The sequence below is a fragment of the Diospyros lotus genome, chromosome 5 (genome assembly GCF_014633365.1).
Source record: "Diospyros lotus cultivar Yz01 chromosome 5, ASM1463336v1, whole genome shotgun sequence".
NCBI lineage: Eukaryota > Viridiplantae > Streptophyta > Magnoliopsida > Ericales > Ebenaceae > Diospyros > Diospyros lotus.
This window is the reverse complement of record NC_068342.1, coordinates 9948354-9968498: the sequence shown is the minus strand read 5'-3', so window position 1 is coordinate 9968498 and position 20145 is coordinate 9948354. Positions and strand designations below refer to the sequence as shown.

Here is a 20145-nt window from a genome sequence, read left to right as displayed (position 1 = left end):
TCATCCCCTTATTCATGATTGTAGAAAGCATATTCTTGATAAAATAACATAAATTTAGAAATACATATGTACATGAGATTTTAGGAAAAATGTACTTTTTAAAATTTTAATTTTGGTGAATGTAATTTATTAGTTTTTTTTACTCAAATTCATTATTGTACTTTTTGAAATAATTTATTTTTTTTTCTTAATGCTAATTTACTGTTTACTTTGACCTTAAAAATATCATTTTTTCCCCTTAAATTCATCATTAAGTTCATAACCTAAATTGACCAAAAGTCAAATTAGCTTCTATCTAATAATTTATTTCATAACATCTTTATTTAAGAATAATAAAGTATTTCCCTTAATCTAAAAAAATATTATAAAATTATATAAAAGCAACCTTGATGCCTAAAATTGTTCTCTAAAAATAGTTTTTATACACATGTTGCTCATTATATCTCAGCAAAACGCCCCCTCTCCCCGTCTTTGTACATGTCTTCCCCCCTCTCTCTTTGTATCCCCACTTCTCTCTCCCAATTTCTAGCTTCTTTCTTGATTTGACGGATCTGGTGTTTGAGTTCTCAGAGTTATGCGAAGACACAGCGGTATGCTTCGATGCAATCATGTCTATACCATTTTGTTTTATTGGGCTTCTTGAATTGCCCTGCTGTTGAATGATTTCTTGATTTCATCCCTTTCTTATTACTCTGTAACCCTACTTGGGTTTAGTTCTGTTGAATTGATCTGTATCTGGATTCTTTTTTCGGCGAGAAAGGTGTGTAGCTAATTGGGTGTCGGCTTTTGGTTGGTTTGTTCACTTTCTTTTGGTTCTTTTTGGGTGTTCAGTTCTGTTTAATTTTTAGTATTGATTATTTTTGTTCTCATGGAGTTCAATTCGATCTAGATACCGTCTTGAATTGCTTTTTGAATTGTTTTTCCGAGATTAACATTTCCCTACTTGCATATTGTTCTACCAAAGGTAAGCTTATAGTCTATCAAGTCGTCAACAAACTGAAACTATTCCCTCTCATGGGTGGTTCGCCCTTACGGTCATCTGTGTATGCAGTTGTTCTTGGAGAAGATTTAAAGCTGAACTCCAAATTGGGCTCATTCTACATGCTATCATGGAAATAGTGCTTGGAGTCTGAGTATTACTAATGGATCAGTATGTCTGTATGTGGCTTATTTGGTCTGTTTGGACTCATTGGAATCAGCCTGCTCTTACTTGTATGGCTGAATAGGTGTTGTGTCTTCAACCATCCTGAATGCTTTAGTTCAGGTTGCTCAATCAAATCCTGTGATTTTCCAAGCTAGCTTGTGCACTTTTCATTCCATCTTGCATCAGATGATTCACAAAGACCATCTGTTAAAACTAACTTAGGCATCTTTCATGGATTAAAGTATGGTGGAAAAAGGAGTTAAAATGAATTATAAAGTCAGTAAAATGCTTAAGAAATGAGGCAGGTTACTGAAACATTATACCACTAGATAGGAGCATAGCAGTTACAAGAAAGTAGAGTATCTAATGTAAGATGAGGATCCAAACTCTCTTTGTCATATTTAGGTTCAAATACAGAATGTTTAGAGGGTAAACTATGAGCACTTCGGCTTTTAGTGTTTGGTTTTAAATCTAAATGAGTTTCCTTAATAGTGGAGGGGCCAGGATCTGGTGCTTTACAAGAATCATATGTTTTAATGGATTCCTTTACTTTTCCAATCATTTAATCAAGTTTCTTGCTAAAAGACTTAAATAAGACTTCATTATGGGTTTCCTATTGTAGTTTCTTTTTTTTTTTGCCCAGCGCTTCTATTGCAGTATTTGACTTATCTAAATTGGTGCATTGCTTCTGGATTGACCATGTTAACTTACTCTGGCCTTTTCCCATTCATCTTCTTGTTTTTCACCTCCTTTCTTCATAGCCTCATGTATAATAGAAAGTAAAAAATAAAAAATAAAACAACTACACTTTAAAAAGAAAAATCCATGAGTTGCCACACATTTGTTTTTGCGATTTATTTTCTTCCTTGCATCTGTAGCTCATAAATAAGGATTTATCATTAGACACAGCTATTTTTGATCCATTATCTTGATAAATACAGGAAAATAAAACCTTTTGCTTTATTTTTTATGTAGAAATAGATGAAATTGAAAAGGAGAAAATTGATTAGCACAAATTTTGCCAAGACAATCACTATTCCTGAATTAGGTCTGTCATAACTTAATGTTGTTGTAGTTTTTGACAGAAAACCAACATAGTTTCATTCGAAATTGACAAAGTCATAAGTATGGTACAGATGTAACCACTCCATAGGAGTCACAAAAAAATATCTTAGGGATAAAATTATAACAAACTGTACACTCAAATAGAATATTCAAAACTGAATAATTATATATTTTCTACAGTTGTCAATCCCACAAATTGTGGATGTTAGTCACAATTTGTTAATATCCTCCTTGAGCTAAGGCAAAGATGCCTTGTACTCTTAGCTTGCTAAGATTGTGTGGAAGAAACTATCAACACCTTTGGTTAGTGTATTAGCCCCTGTTCTCCTGTCTTCATATATAGAGTACAGATTATTTCTTCATTTAGCTTTTCCTTGATTAAATGTTAATCAATTTCAGTGTATTTTGTTTGACCATGTTGGACTTGGTTGTGAGCAATATTAAATGTCATTGTACAACAAAAACAATGACAAGCCTTGATCCCACTACATGGGGTCACCGGGTCAGTTACATGAAGTCTAAGTTGCCAACTTGTCTCTTCCCATTGTTATATCTGCTGTAAGGCCATTACATCTCATGTCATGCTTAAGGGTTTCCCACCAAGCTTTCTTTGGTCTTCCCCTTTCTTTCTTTTGCTACAAACTTTCTTTTGAGCTGAATCTCAGGAATGTAAGTTCCATCTTCAACTTTGAAAGGAAAATTGCCTTGTTAAATTTGATCCTTTCCTGTCCATTATTCTGGGCAATACCTGGCATCCTCTGTCCCTAGACCCACTAATATGGTTCTTCTTGTTGACTGTTAATTTGTTCACTATCAATTTTTTATGGCTGTGTAGTAAATAAAGCCAACAATTACTTTTACTGCATTATCATGTTTATACATGTTGGACTGCAAAGAAGCAACGAAAACTTGTGGCACATCCTAACTTTTTACATGGCATTTGATACCTGGTCATTCTTCTTTTCTCTTGTTCTTCTTTTTTAAAGGATACCTGATCCCCTCTAGTTTCTCTTGGAGGTGTGGTTTCCTGAAATGTATTTTATTTCTAATGTCATTTGTTTATTTTGAACTTCAGCACTTACTTGAAGCAGATAGTTGCTGCTGCTTGCAAGATCTGGGTACAGAAATTATGATCATGTGGAACAATATGGATCATGGGATTAAAAAGTGAAATGCTAGATTTAATCAGTAATAATGGAGCAACTTAAGTCTCAAGTGATTTGTTCTGGCTTCAAGTGGACTTGGAACTGTAGATAGAATGTCTTCCAATAAGAGCTCTGCAAATGTGCATAACCATGATGGTTTTTGGACACCAATATCTGATTTCAAAAACAGGTGATTGCTTAATTTCTGGAAAGGTCGTATTGTGTGTACATATATGCTATTCATTACTGAGTTTTGAAATCCAAGTCATCAGTTTGCCAACTTGCTGAGCTTTTCGTCTGAATTTTTTGAGTTTAATTAACAAATTGTGGAGTACTTATTGACTTTAAGCCACTCTCTCTCTTTCTCTCTCTGTTGTAGGCAGAATTCTGAAACACATTCTGTTTCAAGAAATCAGAGGGGGGGAAATAGCAGTCTCCACCATTTTGATGACCCAGAAGCTATGGTACCTGTTTTCTTTTTTTTTTATTCTTCCTACATTCCTGTGTTGAATAATAAATCATGAACTTATACCAGAAGCTGGTGATGTTTATTACTCTATTCCAATTTGTGATAGGAACTCCACTCAAGGGCCGGAGCGCAGCAGGAGGAAATCCTTTTTCTTCGCCAGCAAATTGCTGTTGCCTGTGTTAAGGTTTATTATTTCCTAGCTGGCACTCTTTAACATGCCTTAAGATTAGGAATGATGTAGATGTGTTTTTACATCTCTCATGTGCCAAACTATGCTATGTCTCTATGCTATCAGGAAATGCAACTGTTGAATGAGAAATATGCTCTGGAAAGGAAATTAGCTGATTTGCGAATGGTTTGTCTATTTTGTGGGAATTGTTAACCTGATTAGTGATGGTTTGATGGTATCCATCAGTATATGAATGGATATATCCCTTCTTTGTGTGATACTAAATTTTGCTTGATGTTGTTTGGAGTAATAGGCTATGGATGAAAAGCAAAATGAAGCTGTGGCTTCTGCTTCAAATGAATTGGCTCGCAGAAAAGGTGATCTGGAAGAGAATCTAAAACTGACTCATGACTTAAAGGTAAGTTAAATTTCAGTTTCCACCATTCTCGTTTTCTTGCCACTTCAAGAATTATCTGTTGTTTGTACTGCTATTGTAGATTGAACTACATGTTAAACAAAGTTCATCATCACTTGCTAGGTTTTATGCTTCTCAAATTGATGGTATCTTCCAAATATGTATGGGTGAACCATCTATATGTTGCCCATATAAATGTGTGTGTGGAGGGCAAGAGATTTTTATTCTGTGAGTTGGAAAGTTGAAGTTTTGTGGTTAAGAAAGGATTGTTTCTCTTAATAATTCTTATTGCTGTGCACATTGATGGGTGCTAGTGCTAGATACCTACAGCATTGGCAAATCTCCAAAATGGTAAAATTGTGAGCATAAATTTTCTCATGAAGTGTTAGTCCATGCATATTGTAGAACTCTTTGAATCACTTAGTTAAGACGCTTACATAGTCAATTGATCTTGTAATCATCCACGTATGGGTTCTTATCTGAAGCTAAGAAGATCCCATCATATTGATTCTAAAAATAGCCCTTAGTTAATATGATGGTGGCCTCGGGTTCAACTTATATGTGCATGTGTCTACTTAAACTTTACCATGTAAGCCATCTTGCTTTCAGAACTATAATATGTAACTCCTTTTCTGATCCAATTAAGGGCTTAGTCAATACCTTCTTTCATGTATATAGTTTCTGGACAAAGATGTTGTTAGAGGATTTGGGAGACACTAACCGGTAAGGTTGTCGTAGTCAAATCACTGTTTGAAGATAGGTAAGTGGTACTGATTAGGCCATTTAGTGGATTTATAAGTTGCCTACCAGGGGCTGTGAGCAATTCTTTGGGGAACAGTAATTTGGTCCATTTAGTGGATTTATGTTCTAAGGTTGTAAGTTCTTGGGAGGATTAACCAAGGATAATTTCTTGTTTGACAATAATAATCTAATGGTAAGTTGACTATCTAAGTGGAAAATTGAAGAAGGAAAAGGAGTAATGTAGAAGTGAATTGGACTTCTGGCAGTTTTACTCACATTATGACTAAGACTTACAAATAAGAAACCAAAGGGTCACTACCCTAGACCACTCAAAGGCCTTGTCTGGCCCAATGCATGGTTGAATTTGATATACAATACTGATGGATGCTTAGTGTAACCTGTGTCTCGTAAATTTGGAAATGTATGATGGTGTCAACTCTTGAAAACTAGTTAATTAAAAAATGTGAATATTTATGCAATAATTCCAATACAATGACACCAAACTCAAGTCTAGAACTTTTGTACTGAAGTTATCACCACTATATGTTCATATAATCTTATATGCTTTTATATGTGAAATTCCATAATTTCAACTTATCAAGGTTAGTATCATGGTTATTAGCATATTTTCTTTTAAAGAGAAGAAAAAGGAAGAACATATTTATTCTTTTTGATAATTTGTGAAATAAATAAAAAAAATCTTGGACTACTTTTTTTTGTTAAATAAAAGAGAAAGATGGGGTGATCAGTGGCCCCCTCTAGGCATGGCCATGAGGGCCCTTCTTTGTTAGGAATGTTCGATTTGAACCATAGTTACTACTGAGAAGGTGAGCCAATCACCCTAGCCCCGTTGTGGTGCACATGGTCAGGTCTAGCATCCACCACTCATTTTGGTGACATGGGTCTGGGTCATCTCGCAAGCAGGATGGGTTTAAGGTTCGAACCCTAGAGCTAGGGGACATAGGAGAACCCTCGAGCTGTTGGGCTACCATCACGGTTGTATCTTGGACTACTTTGACTCAATGCCATTATGCTACATGTTGTCTTCTAGACTGTTCTTTTTATTGTGTTTGGTTTCTTGCTTGCCACTATGACAATTGCACTTTTAATTCAGGTTGTGGAGGATGAAAGATATATCTTCATGTCATCCATGATGGGGTTGTTGGCTGAATATAGCATTTGGCCTCATGTTATAAATGCTTCTAATCTTTCCAACAGTGTAAAGGTATGAACTCTGCAGTATGTGGGCAATGATTTTGCAGAATAGCATTGTGGTTTATGGGCCGCATATTACAATGATTTTTAGTATGTGCACTGATTCTTCCCTCTTGATGCCTAACCTCTATTGAATTGTAGCTGCATTATTCCCATGAAATAATATCCTATACAACCTGTGCTTGGTGTCGAGCAGCCCAGTGAATCTGTTGACTCCTTGCTTCATTGAGTAATCTCAACTTCTTAGCAAGCCTGAAGCAAGGAGTACCTGAAAATTATAGTCCTTTCATGATAGCCCAATCGCTTAAACCTTCCTAAGCCACATGATCTCGAGCAAATATGCACTTTTTTATTAGAATAACATACTACTTCGATATAACAACTTATAGAATAGGTCTGGGTTTGTGTATTCATATTACTTGCTAGTTGTCATATTACCTTGCTTGTTATGTTATTTAGATTTTTAGCAGAAATATTACTCAATAATCATTGGTAACATCAAGAAGTTGGTAGTTCCATGTCACAAAACGAAAAGTAGGCCCAATTTTGCTATGGATTTTGGTTGCTATTAATTGTTTTATGTTACTGCTTTTAATTGTAATTTCCTTTTCCAGCTGGTAGTTAGTTAGATAGTACAACCAGGTGTAAAGGTGACTACAATAGGACAAAATAGTTGGTTATAGAAGAGGTGATTTGCTGTAGCAGCACCTAGAGCAAACTATATAAGCTCTCGACTCCTAGTGCAAGGGTTTATCGAAAATCAATTAAGAATCTGATTTCTTCTCTCAAACTTCTCTCTACTCTTCTCTCTTCAATCTTTCTTTCTTATTCTCTTCTTCACTTTTCCCATTCTTCTTCAATGTTATCCAGCAACCCCTTCTAATTCACACTGAATTAGAAGAGTTGCTACTGTCACAGCATAACTGTGATAATTGGTATCAGAGCTTCGATCCTGGCAAGAAGCTTATCAATGACGATAGAGAGATGGTTGCCAGCAAGTTAATTCGGCCATGGAGGAGTTCCAAAATCGAGTGGACTGATTGGAACGAGGCTCCAAGAAGAACTGTGATGCGATAAGGGGACTAGAGCAGAGGCTAGAAGGTGGACTAAATTAGATGAGGGAAGACATCAACCAGATGAGGGAGGAGATGGGAAACCAACTTCAATAGTTCATGTTGATGTTTACCCAACAAAACCAATTAAGAATTGCCCTTGACTTTCCCCCTAGAACTAGAACATAATTGATTTTACATGATGAGAGGGTGAGCCGAGGAAATGGGACATTTGAAATTGAAGTAGACCAGGAGGATGAGGTTGAAATGATGACAAGAAGAGGTTGAGAGGACTGGATTAATCTGCCTTAGCTGGGGTTCCTCATGCCATAGATGGAAATACCCATGTTTGAGGGAACTAATCCCAGATGGTGGATTAGGAAAAGTGAATGATTGTTTGAATGGTATAATGTACTTGAGGAGAGAAGGGTAGCTTTGGTTGTTGCCTACTTTGATGACATGGTGGATGCATGGTTCCAAGGATGGACCCGAACAAGGGAGAATTATACATGGGGGAAATTTATTGAAAAGCTACGTGAGAGATTTGGACCCCATAAGCTTAGACTTGAATCAGATGGAAGTGTCCTTTGAAAAAGGAGGTAGAAGAATGACTCTCACAAGTAGGAAGGAGACTGCTACTTGCAAGATGATTTTAGGTAAGAGGTTGTAGAGGGTCCTTAAGAGCATGTGGAGTCAACTCACAAAACTATTTTCTATTATGGAAGTAGAGGAGAGGCCTAACGGAGAAGAGTTTGGGGAGCTATAATTGATTGTTAGCCACCAGCAAGGTGATCCTGACCAGGTATACATGCTACCCCTTATTAATGAATTATTGGTAGAATTTAAGGACCTTTTTGTGGAACCAAACACCCTTCCTCCTAGCTGTGTCTTGGACCATGCAATTAACCTAAAACCAAATGTTGAACCAGTTAATATCAGGTTCTACCGTTATGCCCCTGTTCAAAAAACTAAAATTGAAAGAATGGTGAAAGAAATGTTAAACCAATCATTTATTAGATCAAGCCAAAGCCCCTTTGCTTCCCTAATCATTTTGGTAAAGAAAAAGGATAGATCCTGACGTTTTTGTGTGGATTATCGCCAACTTAATACCTTGACCATCAAGGATAAATTCCCCACACCCCTTGTTGAAGACCTAATGGATGAGTTACACCAAGGCAAATTCTTTTCCAAACCTGACTTGCGCTCGGGCTACCATCAAATTAGGATGAAGCCCGAGGATATCCACAAAACTGCCTTCCGAAGCCACCATGGCCATTTTGAGTTTTTGGTGATGCCCTTTGGGCTCACCAATGTACTGGCCACATTCCAATCCCTAATGAACCAAATATTTGAGCCCTACCTAAGAAAATTCATATTTGTGTTCTTTGACGATATCCTTGTCTACAGCCCAACTTTGGACCAATACGTTACCCACTTGAGAACTACCTTTGAGGTCCTTAGAACCAACCAATTATTCATCAAAAGGTCTAAGTATGCATTCAGTTAGAACCAGGTGGAATACTTGGGCACTTAATTTTGGGGGAAGGGGTTAGTATTGATCCAAGGAAGGTGGAAGCTATGTTGAATTGGCCCAAGCCCACTACAATAAGGGCTCTTAGGGGTTTCCTTGGGCTTACGGGGTACTACCTTCAGATTTGTTAGAGGTTATGGAGTTATTAACAAGCCCCTCACAAATTTATTGAAGAAGGGAAACTTCCATTGGGGACAAGAGGCGGAAATGGCTTTTGAAAGGTTGAAGGTGGCAATGAGTAGGGTACCAACGTTGGGGCTGCCTGACTGCAACAAGCCTTTTGTGCTTGAAACATATGCATGTGGAGTGGGTGTTGGGCCGTGTTGATGCAGGAGGGCAGGCCATTGGCTTTTCTAAGCCAAGCCCTCAGTCCAAGGCACTTAGGCTTGAGTATATACGAGAAGGAATTCTTGGTTGTCCTCATGGCCGTGGATAAGTGGCGACATTACTTAGAGATGGGGAGATTTGTAATCAAAATTGATCATGAATCTCTAAAATTTTTGTTACAGCGAAAGCTGCAAACTTAATTGCAAAAGAAGGGAATGGCCAAGTTAATGGGGTTAGATTACTCCATATAATATAAGAAGGACAAGGAAAACTTGGCAGCGAATGCTCTATCGAGATGCCAAGAGGAAGAGAGTGCAGCCGCCTTGACTGTTATAATCCCCGAGTGGTGCAAGGAAGTGGTGGACAACTATGAGGGAGATGAACACATAAAAGGCATGCTGGAGAAACTGGCTTTGGGAAATAAGGAGGCAGAGAGGTACACTTTGGTGGATGGTCTATTGAGATATAAAGGAAGAATAGTAGTGGGCCCCAGTGATGGAACTCAAGAGGAAAATTTTGCAATCCCTGCATGAGTCCCCTTTAGGGGGGCATTCGAGCGTCCAAAATACTTATTTGAGGGTGAGGTAGTTGTTCCATTGTCCCCAGCTCAAAGTGACAATGTAGGAATTTGTTTTGGGATGTGATATGTGTAAGAGGTACAAACACGAGAATGTGGCATACCCAAGATTGCTGCAACCCCTACTAATTTCAGAACAGTCATGGACAAGTGTATCCATGGACTTCATTGAAGGATTGCCAAAATCTGAAGGGAAGGATTGTGTAATGGTGGTGGTCGACAGGCTTACTAAGTATGCACATTTTGGGGGATTGGCCCACCCTTACACAGCCCAAGAAGTGGCAAGGGCATTCATTGATTGGGTGGTAGCTATGCATGGGGTTCCTAAGTCCATTATATCTGACTGGGATAAGGTGTTTACGAGCCATTTTTGGAGGAAGTTGATGAAGAACATGGGCACGAGACTCAACCTTTCAACAACCTATCATCCCCAATCTGAGGGGCAGACAGAAAGGGTAAATCAAAGCCTAGAAACCTACCTCCGATGCATGTGTTTGTTGCAACCCAAGAGTTGGCATAGGTGGTTGGCTTTAGCACAATGGTGGTATAACTCCAGCCACCACGCCTTTATAAAAATGTCACCATTCAAGACTGTATTTGGGTATAAACCCCCTATCCTACCAACCATTGAAGGGCATACCTCGGCCACAACTATTGAGGAGTGTTTGCAGTAGAGGAGGGGGGTGTTGCAACAACTTAAGCAGGAGCTGGCATATGCTCAAAACCAGATGAAACAATATGCAGATAGGAGGAGGAGTGACTGGGAGTTCGAAGTTGGGGAAAATGTTTACCTAAGGCTCAGGTATCCTCATCTAAAGTCCATCTCCCAAGGGCAAGTGTCTAGGCTCAACCCTAAGTACTTTGGCCCATTCCCAATAATAGCCAGGGTAGGCAAAGTGGCCTACCATTTGCAACTACTGAAGGGATCCAAAATCCATCCGGTCTTTCATGTTTCATTACTGAAGAAGGTAACTGGCAATGAGCGGGTTAACCCGAAGCTACCAACACTTCCTAAGGAGAAAGAAATCACAAGGGAGCCAGAGGCTATAATGGAAAGAAGAGTAGTCTACCACCAAGGAGCCCCTCTCATCCAAGTGCTGGTTAGCTAGCAAGGAGGATCTTTGGGGGAGGACACTTGGGAATACCTTTTTCTAATTGCTACAACAGTTTCCAAGGGCAGCCAGCCTCTTGAATATTTCTTGAGAACAAGAAATTGTTGAAGGGAGGGGTATTGTCACAGAACGAAAAGTAGGTTGAATTTTGGTGCAGATTTTGGTTGTTATTAATTGTTTTCTGTTATTGTTTTTAATTGTAATTTCCTTTTCCAGCTAGTAGTTAGTTGTCATGGTGTGACAATGTTAATTACCTTGAATCAGTGAGATTCAAGGGCATAACAGAATAAGAGCAAAGGGAGAGAGAGAAAGAGAAGAGAAGAAGACGAGAACAAAGAGAATGTAGAGGGAGAGCAATTGAGAAAAGTTCTATTGATTTTTCATACCTCTCCCACAAAGTTGGAAGAATTAATATACTCGCTTGGGTGGGTGCGGATGCAGCAAATCACGCTCCCTTCCAGCTGTTACAACAAATTCTTTTGTCCTTTTCCTAAGGCCTCACACATGGCCCTTTGATTCTACCAGACTGACAGCTGGAAATTGAAATGCAATAACTAAAACAAGAGAATCACAATGTAATGGCAATTAACAATACTAGCAGTAAAGCAAAAACAAAAATTTAAAATAGCATAGCCGTGACAGTAGTTAGATAGTACAGCCAGGTGTAAAGGTGACTAGAATAGGACAAAATAGTTGGTTATAGGAGAGGTGATATGCTGTGGCAGCACCCTAGAGCAAACTATATAAGCTCTAGACTCCTAGTGTAAGGGTTTATCGAAAATCAATTAAGAATCTGATTTCTTCTTCTCTCAAACTTCTCTCTTCAATCTTTCTCTCTTATTCTCTTCTTCACTTTTCCCATTCTTCTTCACTGTTATCTAGCAACCCCTTCTAATTCACACTGAATTAGTGAATTAGAAGAGTTGCTACTGTCACAGCATAACTGTGACATTCCACAATCCTGCTTGTTCCTTGGATAAGAAAATTTCAAGGACTGCAATTCAGTTGCATCATGTTGGGTGGTCAAGTTCTTTTTTTTTTTCTTTTTTTCTCACGTTCTTATCTCTCTCCTGTTTCTGAGTTGCATTAATTTTCATTTTCTGTATTTTTTCTTTCTTTTTTCTTTTGGAGCATACTTTCTTGGAAACAAGAAAGTTGTTTGTGGACAACAATGTACTGTTATAATTAGCTGGAACAGAAAACAAAGAAGAATAACTAGCTTTGTTCTCAAAGTGGGAAACCTGGATGAAAATGGTGTTGATTGAAATAGAAAAATCCCTTTAAGTAAAGAATGAACAGAACAGCCTTTTTGTTTGAAACTAAAAAATGACACCTGGTTTTGGATTCTGGGAGACATCTTATTACATCCTTGCCAGTTGGAAAGAAATCATCTATAAATTTCATTAAAAAATGTGGGATTGATGAATTTGCACAATTTAATATCCTGCCCCCTGTAAGTCTCTCTCTCTCTCTCTCTCTCTCTCTCTCTCTGTATTATGTCTTATTTAACTTCCAAATGCAGCATTTTTTTATCACATTGTTTGTCCTTTTACAAATTTATACCTTATCCTAATTATCAACTTGGAGAAGTTTTATTATAAAATGAGGTAGTTTCTAGATTTCTAGGTTGAAACTTCACTGGTTCTATGCTGCGTCCGTGGGGGTGAATGATTGAGATGCAGACTATGTTTAATTCCTGTATCTAGAACACAAGGGAAGTGCTGTAATTCAACTACCCGAAGCGTTGTTTCTCTATAAAATCAAATGATAGATGAAAGAAGGTCTATATAACAATGCATTGTATTTGTAGGCATTGCACCTTTACAAATACACCCACTTTTGAAAGTTCATGTAATATAACAATAATTTTGGAAATGGTATTTGGTTTATTGCCATGTTCCATTCCTTTCTCTTGTTTCATTAAATCTTTTATCATCCATAAATAACCGAAGCATTACTTTTTAGCAACAAGTTTTGAGTTTATCACATAATATTCTTTTAAATGAGGCTTACTTCCAGGGATTTTTTGCAGCATTTGCATGATCAACTGCAGCTGAAGATCAGAACTTCACATGTAAGATTATTGTCTTGTAACTGCATGCACCATTATAGGGTATGAGTTTTATTTTAGTTGGTAAAAAGTGAGTTCCCTGTTTGGCATGTATTTGTTCTTTTCTCTGTTCCATAATTCAAAATTTATAAGTTGAAAGCTTTTATCCTAGTAATACAGCTTGTGCCAAGAATTTGACAATTCATAAGTTGCAAGACTATCTTGAAGTTGATTGCAATAGCAACTTATGGTGCCCCCTAAATATAATTGACCTGCTCTAAAGTGCTTTACATTTTTTCTTTTTACCTTGTCTTCTGTAGATGGATGAGAAGTTAATTTAATTTACCAAAGTATTATCTTGATAGTTGCATCGACAATGCAAATCTTGTATTCTATGTACTTTATCAGGAGAATTATCTTCTTCAGGTCCATATTCTGTTAACTTCCTGAATGATTATTGGGAAGTTTGTGCCATATTGAGATTACAATATATCTGTTATCTAGTTTGCCTCGAGTAAGCTTTAGGAATCAGTGAAGCAAATCAATGTGTAAAGCGGCTGTTTTAGTTAGGCAGTTATCTTCCAACGGTAATAATGTATTGGGGGGTAAAACTGGTAATAACTAACCTGGTAATTGTATAGATTAGTCTCCCTTATGTCTATAAATAAGAGGGTAGGGGTTAGTCGTTTGTACGCATGATTAGACGAGTGCATTCTGTTGTGAGAGGAAAGGCTAGAAAAGTGGTAGTTCTTTGTAATCTCGTGAGACCAAGGTTGTACTTGTGTGTGTAAGGCTTTTACTAATTCATTCTAATCCAAGGAAGACTCCTCTCGAGGGGTTTAAAGACTTGATGTATGATCATTCCATCGAATGATCTGAACCAGGATAAATCTTGTTGTCTCGTGTGGTTTGGTTTATGATTTCTGAACTTATTCATTTCTGTTTTGTTTGTTCTTGATTGATTCTATCTATCTGTGCCCGCGCGCGTGTGTTTCCAATCCAAACTGTCATGACCCAAGGCCTAGGGTTTTGATAGGGAATTGAGAGAAATCAGAGGGGGAATTAGACGGATAGGGAAGGAAATTGCAGCAAGAAATGGGGAAGATTACAGAGAATAGCAAGGAGAGGGAAAACGGAACAGAGAAGGGAAGAAATTAGAGGGAGAGAGCAAAGGGAAACGAGAGTGAAATTGGGAGAGAATTCTAGAGAAAGAAATCAAATTTTCATTTATCAATTCAAACATGAAAAATCCCATCCGTTTACAGCAGCCTTTATATAAGCATATCTGACTCCTAACAGCATACACAACTCACCCATGTGCTCCTAACCAATTGCTAAAATATCTCATAACAACTATTATTAATCTATTACCATATTGCTCTTTTATTGTTTCTTGGGTCATGACACAAACTAAGTGCAATTCCAGTGCTCCCGGGTTTAACAATATCAGTGGCACTAGTTGGCATGCATTGAAGAGTTTTGTTTTTTTAGGGGAACATTCTTCAATTGTTCTCATGTGCTTCCACTATGCATTTATTAGCTTGACAGTTCATTAAAACCACTTTTCATTAACAAATATAACTTTTGATCAGTACAATTGAAATACCATCAGAAGATTTAAAATTGTGCTTATGCTGAGAACTTGAAGATTGCCTTTATGTTCTTGAAACTTTTCCAAAGCATTCCCATTTCCAAGCTAACTGATGCAGCATGTCAAAATGAAAATTGGATCATTGGGTGTAAGGAGTCCTACCTCTAGAAATTTAATTTAGTTTCTCAAAGGTTTGGACATGTGGGAAGGAGACCAATAGATGCATTTGTGATTGTGCGGTGAGTGGACAAAATGGAAGAAACCTGTAGCAGAAGAGGTAAACAAAGACCAAAGAAAACTTGGCAGAAAACTTGACAGAGGATATGGCCATGGATAGAGATAATTGGAGAGCTAAAACTCATGTAGCTGACTCCACCTAGTATTAAGGCTTTTGATTTTGTTGTGGCTTATACATGGACTCGAGATGCTTCTATAGGGTTATATGCATTGAGTTTACCCCTTGTAAAGAATATAGCAGTAATTTTCTTGTGTGTTAAAGATAGTAATGTTATTAATGATGAAATTACTTTAAATTACAGGCTAGAATTGGTGAGTTAACATCTGTGATGGGAAACCCTGCTAAGGATGGATTGCTTGATCAAGATGGCCAACTTCCTTATATACCCTCGGTACATTAGGCATATTTTGGGCAACTTTTCCTTATAGAACTTTGTTATGTTATATAGTCACTTCTGCTTTATATTTCTTATATTTATTTTTTCCTTTTTCATCGTTCCTGATGCAGGGTTGGCAATCTCCTCTATCTAGCCACTATATAGGTGAACAGCATAAAATGCCAACAGATTTGCATGATGATAATATTACACAGACGAAACAATTAATGCATAACAGCAAGATGCAACAGTTAGTAAAGGATGACTTCCTGCCGAAGTTTGCACCTGATGCCATTAGGTTGGTATCGATAATTGCACTTATGTTCTGGTAGCTGATTTTCTTTCTGATGTCCTGTGTTTTACCTTTTAAGACTTCTTAAAATTTTAGATGCATGTGGACTTAATTGTATGCATGTTACTGCCATTTCTTTTCTCTTTTGAGAAAAGGGTTTGAATTAAAGGCATATGTTAAGATGGAGATGCATAAGAGGAAGGGAAAAAATCACAAATGAACGTATATCAAAACCACATCATAAGATTTACTGTAGGTAACCTAAGGGAACACGGATTGATGGTTTTGCCTTGTCCAACTAAGATTAGTGTGTTCACTATTAAGGAAGACCTGTCACGGTATGGATTGAGGTTGATTTTACACGGAGGCAAAGATTGTTCATAACTTAATTGAAGGCTGTGTTTTATCCCTATTATAGATTAGTGATCAATTTTCCACATTAAGTTGAATTTGATTGAACAATGCTCTTGCTGCAGGGGTTGGAAATTTTAAGTAGCAGATATTGTTTACTTCTTATGAATAGTCTTTTTTTCTTGTATTAATGTTTCTCACAATTCTTTAGTTTTTCTATTGTTATCTGCACCTTTATTGAACATGATGGTGAGTATATTTGAATAGTTTCTATGAGGAGGTTCTTGTTATGGTCCACTGCAAGGTATGAGACCTGTCCCACATCGGAAGTTTAGGCTCTTGGTGTGGGGTTTATAACCTCTTGGGCACCTTCCTCTTAACAACTAGCTTTCAAGGGTGAGTTCTACCCAAGAGTTGTAATAGTGGTATCAGAGCGGAAGGCGATTTCGACCGGAGTGTTGTGGGGTGTTGCCGTTTTGATTGGAAGACACTTTTGACCCAGATTGGTGAAGTTTCCTACTAGTGCGTGGCTGAGGTGCTGCGATTTTGATTGGAAGTCGGACCTGTATCGGTATTCCGACCCCAACCAGTGAAGTTCCAATCGGAGCACGACTGGTGTGCGGTGATTCTGTGCTTCCTGCCTTGATTGGTAGGCAAGTATGACCCAGATTGATGAAACTTCTGTCGGTGTGCAGTGCTGATATGAAATTCCAACTAGCTCTGGGAAGGTGATTCTTGGCCTTGTAACTAGCGACTGAGGCGAAGAAATCGATTTTCTAGTGGAGGTTAGCAAAATGAACGACGATGGCAGAGGGAACTTGGATGAAGCAACTAGAGTCTTGATTGGATGTCATGGAGGTGGGTGTCCATCCGAACTAGGCGCAGATTGAGGAAAGGATGGAGATGCTAGAGCATGGCCTCCGATAGACCCAAGAGGAAATCAACCGACAACGCGCAAAGACGATGGTAGTGGAGAGGAACTTGCGAGGAGATTCCTCCCACCTTTGGGAGGATGACTCTCATTGATAGTCTTGAGACCTGGGTGTGTAAAATGATAACAGGAAGAAAGTGCTAGAAAATTCAAAAGACAAAATGGACTCAAGTGGCTCAACTCTTCTCAATCTAGGCAGTTGAACATGCAGAAGAGGAGTCAAAATAAAAGGGAGAAGGCGAAATACCCCTTGACAGTCATCGTTTGAAGCTACATGAATTAGATTTACTCAATAAGCTTTTGCTTGAATTTAAGGACCTATTTGAAGAACCCCATTCACTTCCTCCCTGTAGACAATATGACCATTCCATTATTCTTAAACCCAATACTGAACCAATTAACATTAGAGCCTATAGGTACCCCTTAAACAGAAAGCAGAGATTGAGAAATTGATCAAAGACATGCTGACAAAATCTATCATTTGACCAAATCAAAACCCCTATGCCTCACCCATACTCCTTGTTAAAAGAAAGATGGGAGCTGGTGCTCTTGTATTGATTACCGCTAGCTAAACACCCACATTGTTAAGAACAAATTCCCAATCCCTATAATTGAAGATCTATTGGATGAGCTTAAGCATGCTGTTGTTTTCACTAAGCTAGACCTTCAATCAGGGTACCACTAGATCCGCATGAACCCTGGTGACATACCGAAAACCTCTTTCACCACTCACCAAGGGCACTACGAATTCTTGGTGATGCCCTTTGGTCTCACCAATACTCTTGCCACGTTCCAGGCCTTAGTAAACCACATTTTTTGGCCCTACATTTGAAAATACATACTTGTTTTCTTTGTTGATGTCTTTGTTTATAGCCCCTCCATTCCAACAGCACATTGACCACCTAAAAACTACCTTAAAGATTCTAAGTGTGCCTTTGCACAGCCACAAGTGGAGTACTTGGGACATGTGATATCTAGTGCAGGGGTGAGCACTGATCCTAAGAAGGTGGCTACTATGATAGCATGGCCAAGACCTACAAATGTGAAGGCCCTGAGGGGATTTTTGGGCTTAACAGGGTACTACAAGAGATTTGTGAAAGATTATGGGGTGATTAGCAAGGCCCTAACTGACCTATTGAAGAAGGATGGGTTCTCTTGGAATGAAAAGGCAAAGGAGGTCTTTTTCAGAACTCAAATAGGCAATGGGTGAAGTGCCCACTCTTGGGTTGCCTAATTTCTCTAAACCATTCACCCTAGAAACTGATGCAAGTAACACAAGGGTGGGGGCAATGCTTACACAGGAGGGGAGGCCATTGGCATTCATTAGCCAAGCCCCAAGTCCAAGGCACCAGGGGTTGAGTATGTATGATAAGGAATTGCTAGTAGTGTTAATTGTGGTTGAAAAATGGGGACATTACTTGGAGGGTGGACAATTTCTCATTAAGATGGATCGTGTGAGCTTAAAATTCCTCTTGCAATAGAGGTTGTATACACACCTCTAGAAGAAAGGGATGGCAAGGTTGATGGGATTAGATTATGTCATCCAATATCAGAAGAGAAGGGAGAATAAGGCATCATATGCCCTATCCCGATGTGCAGAAAAGGGAACTGTGGAATCCATCACCTTTGTTGTTCCTGATTGGTATTAGGACATCACTGCTAGCTATGAGCAAGATGATTGGTCAAAGGGATTATTGGAGCAACTCATCTTAGGCCTAGGCAACCAACCTGGGTTTATTGTGAACAATGGGGTGTTGAGGTATTAAGGAAGGTTGGTCATCGGGAATAGTGAGGCATTAAAGGAGAAAATATTGGAAACACTGCATGGATCACCTCTGGGGGCTATTCAGGTATGCATAACACCTATCACCGAGTTAAACAACTGTTCTTCTGGCCAAAATTGAAGAAGTGGGTGGTTGATTATGTGATGAAATGTGACACCTGTAGGAGGTGTAAGCATGAGACAGTAGCATCTCCCGGGCTACTACAACCCCTCCCCACTCCTACTCAAGCTTGGTCTAATATATCCATGGACTTTGTGGAAGGGCTGCCAAAGTCTGAGAGGAAGGACTGCATCTTGGTGGTGGTGGTTGATAGATTCACTAAGTTTGCCCATTTTATAGGCTTGACTCACCCTTTCATAGCCCAAAAGGTATCTCGCCTCTTCCTAGACTGAGTGGTATAGCTACATGGGGTGCCTCAATCTATAGTCTCAGATAGAGACAAGGTTTTCATGGTCTCTTCTGGAAGGAGTTGTTCAAGAATTTGGGAGCTAAGTTACATATGTCCTTAGCATATCACCCTGAGTCAGATGGCCATACTGAATGAGTGAACCAATGTTTGGAGACTTATTTGAGGTGCCTCTGCTTCCTATAGCCCAAGGGTGGCATCGGTGGTTGTCCCTAGCTCAGTGGTGGTATAATTCTTGCTACCACAACTTCATAAAGATGACCCTTTTCGAGGCCCCATATGGTTATAAACTCCCTTTGCTTCCTATCATTTCGAAAAGTGCTACAGTGGCTACCGTGGATTCCTACCTACAATAGAGGCAACAAATGCTGAAGGTGTTACAGAAGGATTTGGCCAATGCTCATAACAGAACTAAGCAGTTTGGAAACTAGAGGAGGAGTGACAGGGAGTTTGCAAAGGGAGATGAGGTCTATCTTAAGCTTAGGCGTCCTCACCTAAAGGCCTTAGCTCAGGGCTAGAGCCCCAAGTATTATGGGCCCTATCTTATTGTAGCAAGAATAGGTAAGGTTGCCTACAAGCTCCAGCTACCCCCAAATTCCCAAATACACCCAGTGTTCCATGTCTCCTTGATCAAGAAGTCAATTGGTGCAAATCCAGTGAGCACAACCTCCCCCCCCCCCCCCCTGCTTCCTGATCCTAATGAGGCCTCTGAACTTGTGGCTATCCTTGATAAAAGGATCATATACTGACAGGGAGCCCTTCCAACGTAGGTGTTGGTATGGTGGTCCAATCTTCATCCAGAGAATAGCACTTGGATTACCTTCCCAACCTGCTGAACCAATTTCGTAAAGTGGTTGGATTACTCTAAACTTCTTGAGGGAAAGAAGTTTCTGAAGGGGAGGGGAATTGTCATGGGATTGCAATTGTAATTAACCAATTGAATAGGCGGGAACATTAGTTAGGCAGTTAGGCCTATTTTCAAATTTAAATAATTTGTAATTGTTGATCATGTGGGTGCATTGACGCCTTTTCCTTGAGTCGGATCAGTATAAAAAGCACATTGATATTGCTCCAAAGGCATGTTGAGAAATATCAATACAATTCTTCCGCCCTTCTTCTCTATTCTCTCTTTCTAATTCTCGTTTCCCCCTCATTTCTCTTTGT

The 20145-nt window shown here is 38.8% G+C and overlaps 1 protein-coding gene across 4 annotated transcripts in view; it reads left to right on the top strand.

Annotated features, from left to right (window-relative positions):
- Window positions 1-444: 444 nt before the first annotated feature.
- The window catches only part of LOC127801523 (uncharacterized), a 41855-nt gene continuing 22154 nt past the window's right edge, over window positions 445-20145 (top strand). Inside the window, exons 1-10 of one of the 4 annotated variants that reach the window (XM_052336742.1) lie at window positions 445-590; window positions 3285-3544; window positions 3738-3818; window positions 3930-4007; window positions 4119-4178; window positions 4306-4410; window positions 6263-6373; window positions 12995-13075; window positions 15143-15232; window positions 15349-15515. In XM_052336742.1, coding sequence (XP_052192702.1) covers window positions 3816-3818; window positions 3930-4007; window positions 4119-4178; window positions 4306-4410; window positions 6263-6373; window positions 12995-13075; window positions 15143-15232; window positions 15349-15515 — 695 coding nt within the window. In that variant the 5' untranslated portion in view covers window positions 445-590; window positions 3285-3544; window positions 3738-3815. Of the gene's footprint in view, window positions 591-3284; window positions 3545-3733; window positions 3819-3929; window positions 4008-4118; window positions 4179-4305; window positions 4411-6262; window positions 6374-12994; window positions 13076-15142; window positions 15233-15348; window positions 15516-20145 lie in introns of all 4 variants that reach the window. The other 3 variants (XM_052336740.1, XM_052336739.1, XM_052336741.1) reach the window with 3 other exon arrangements.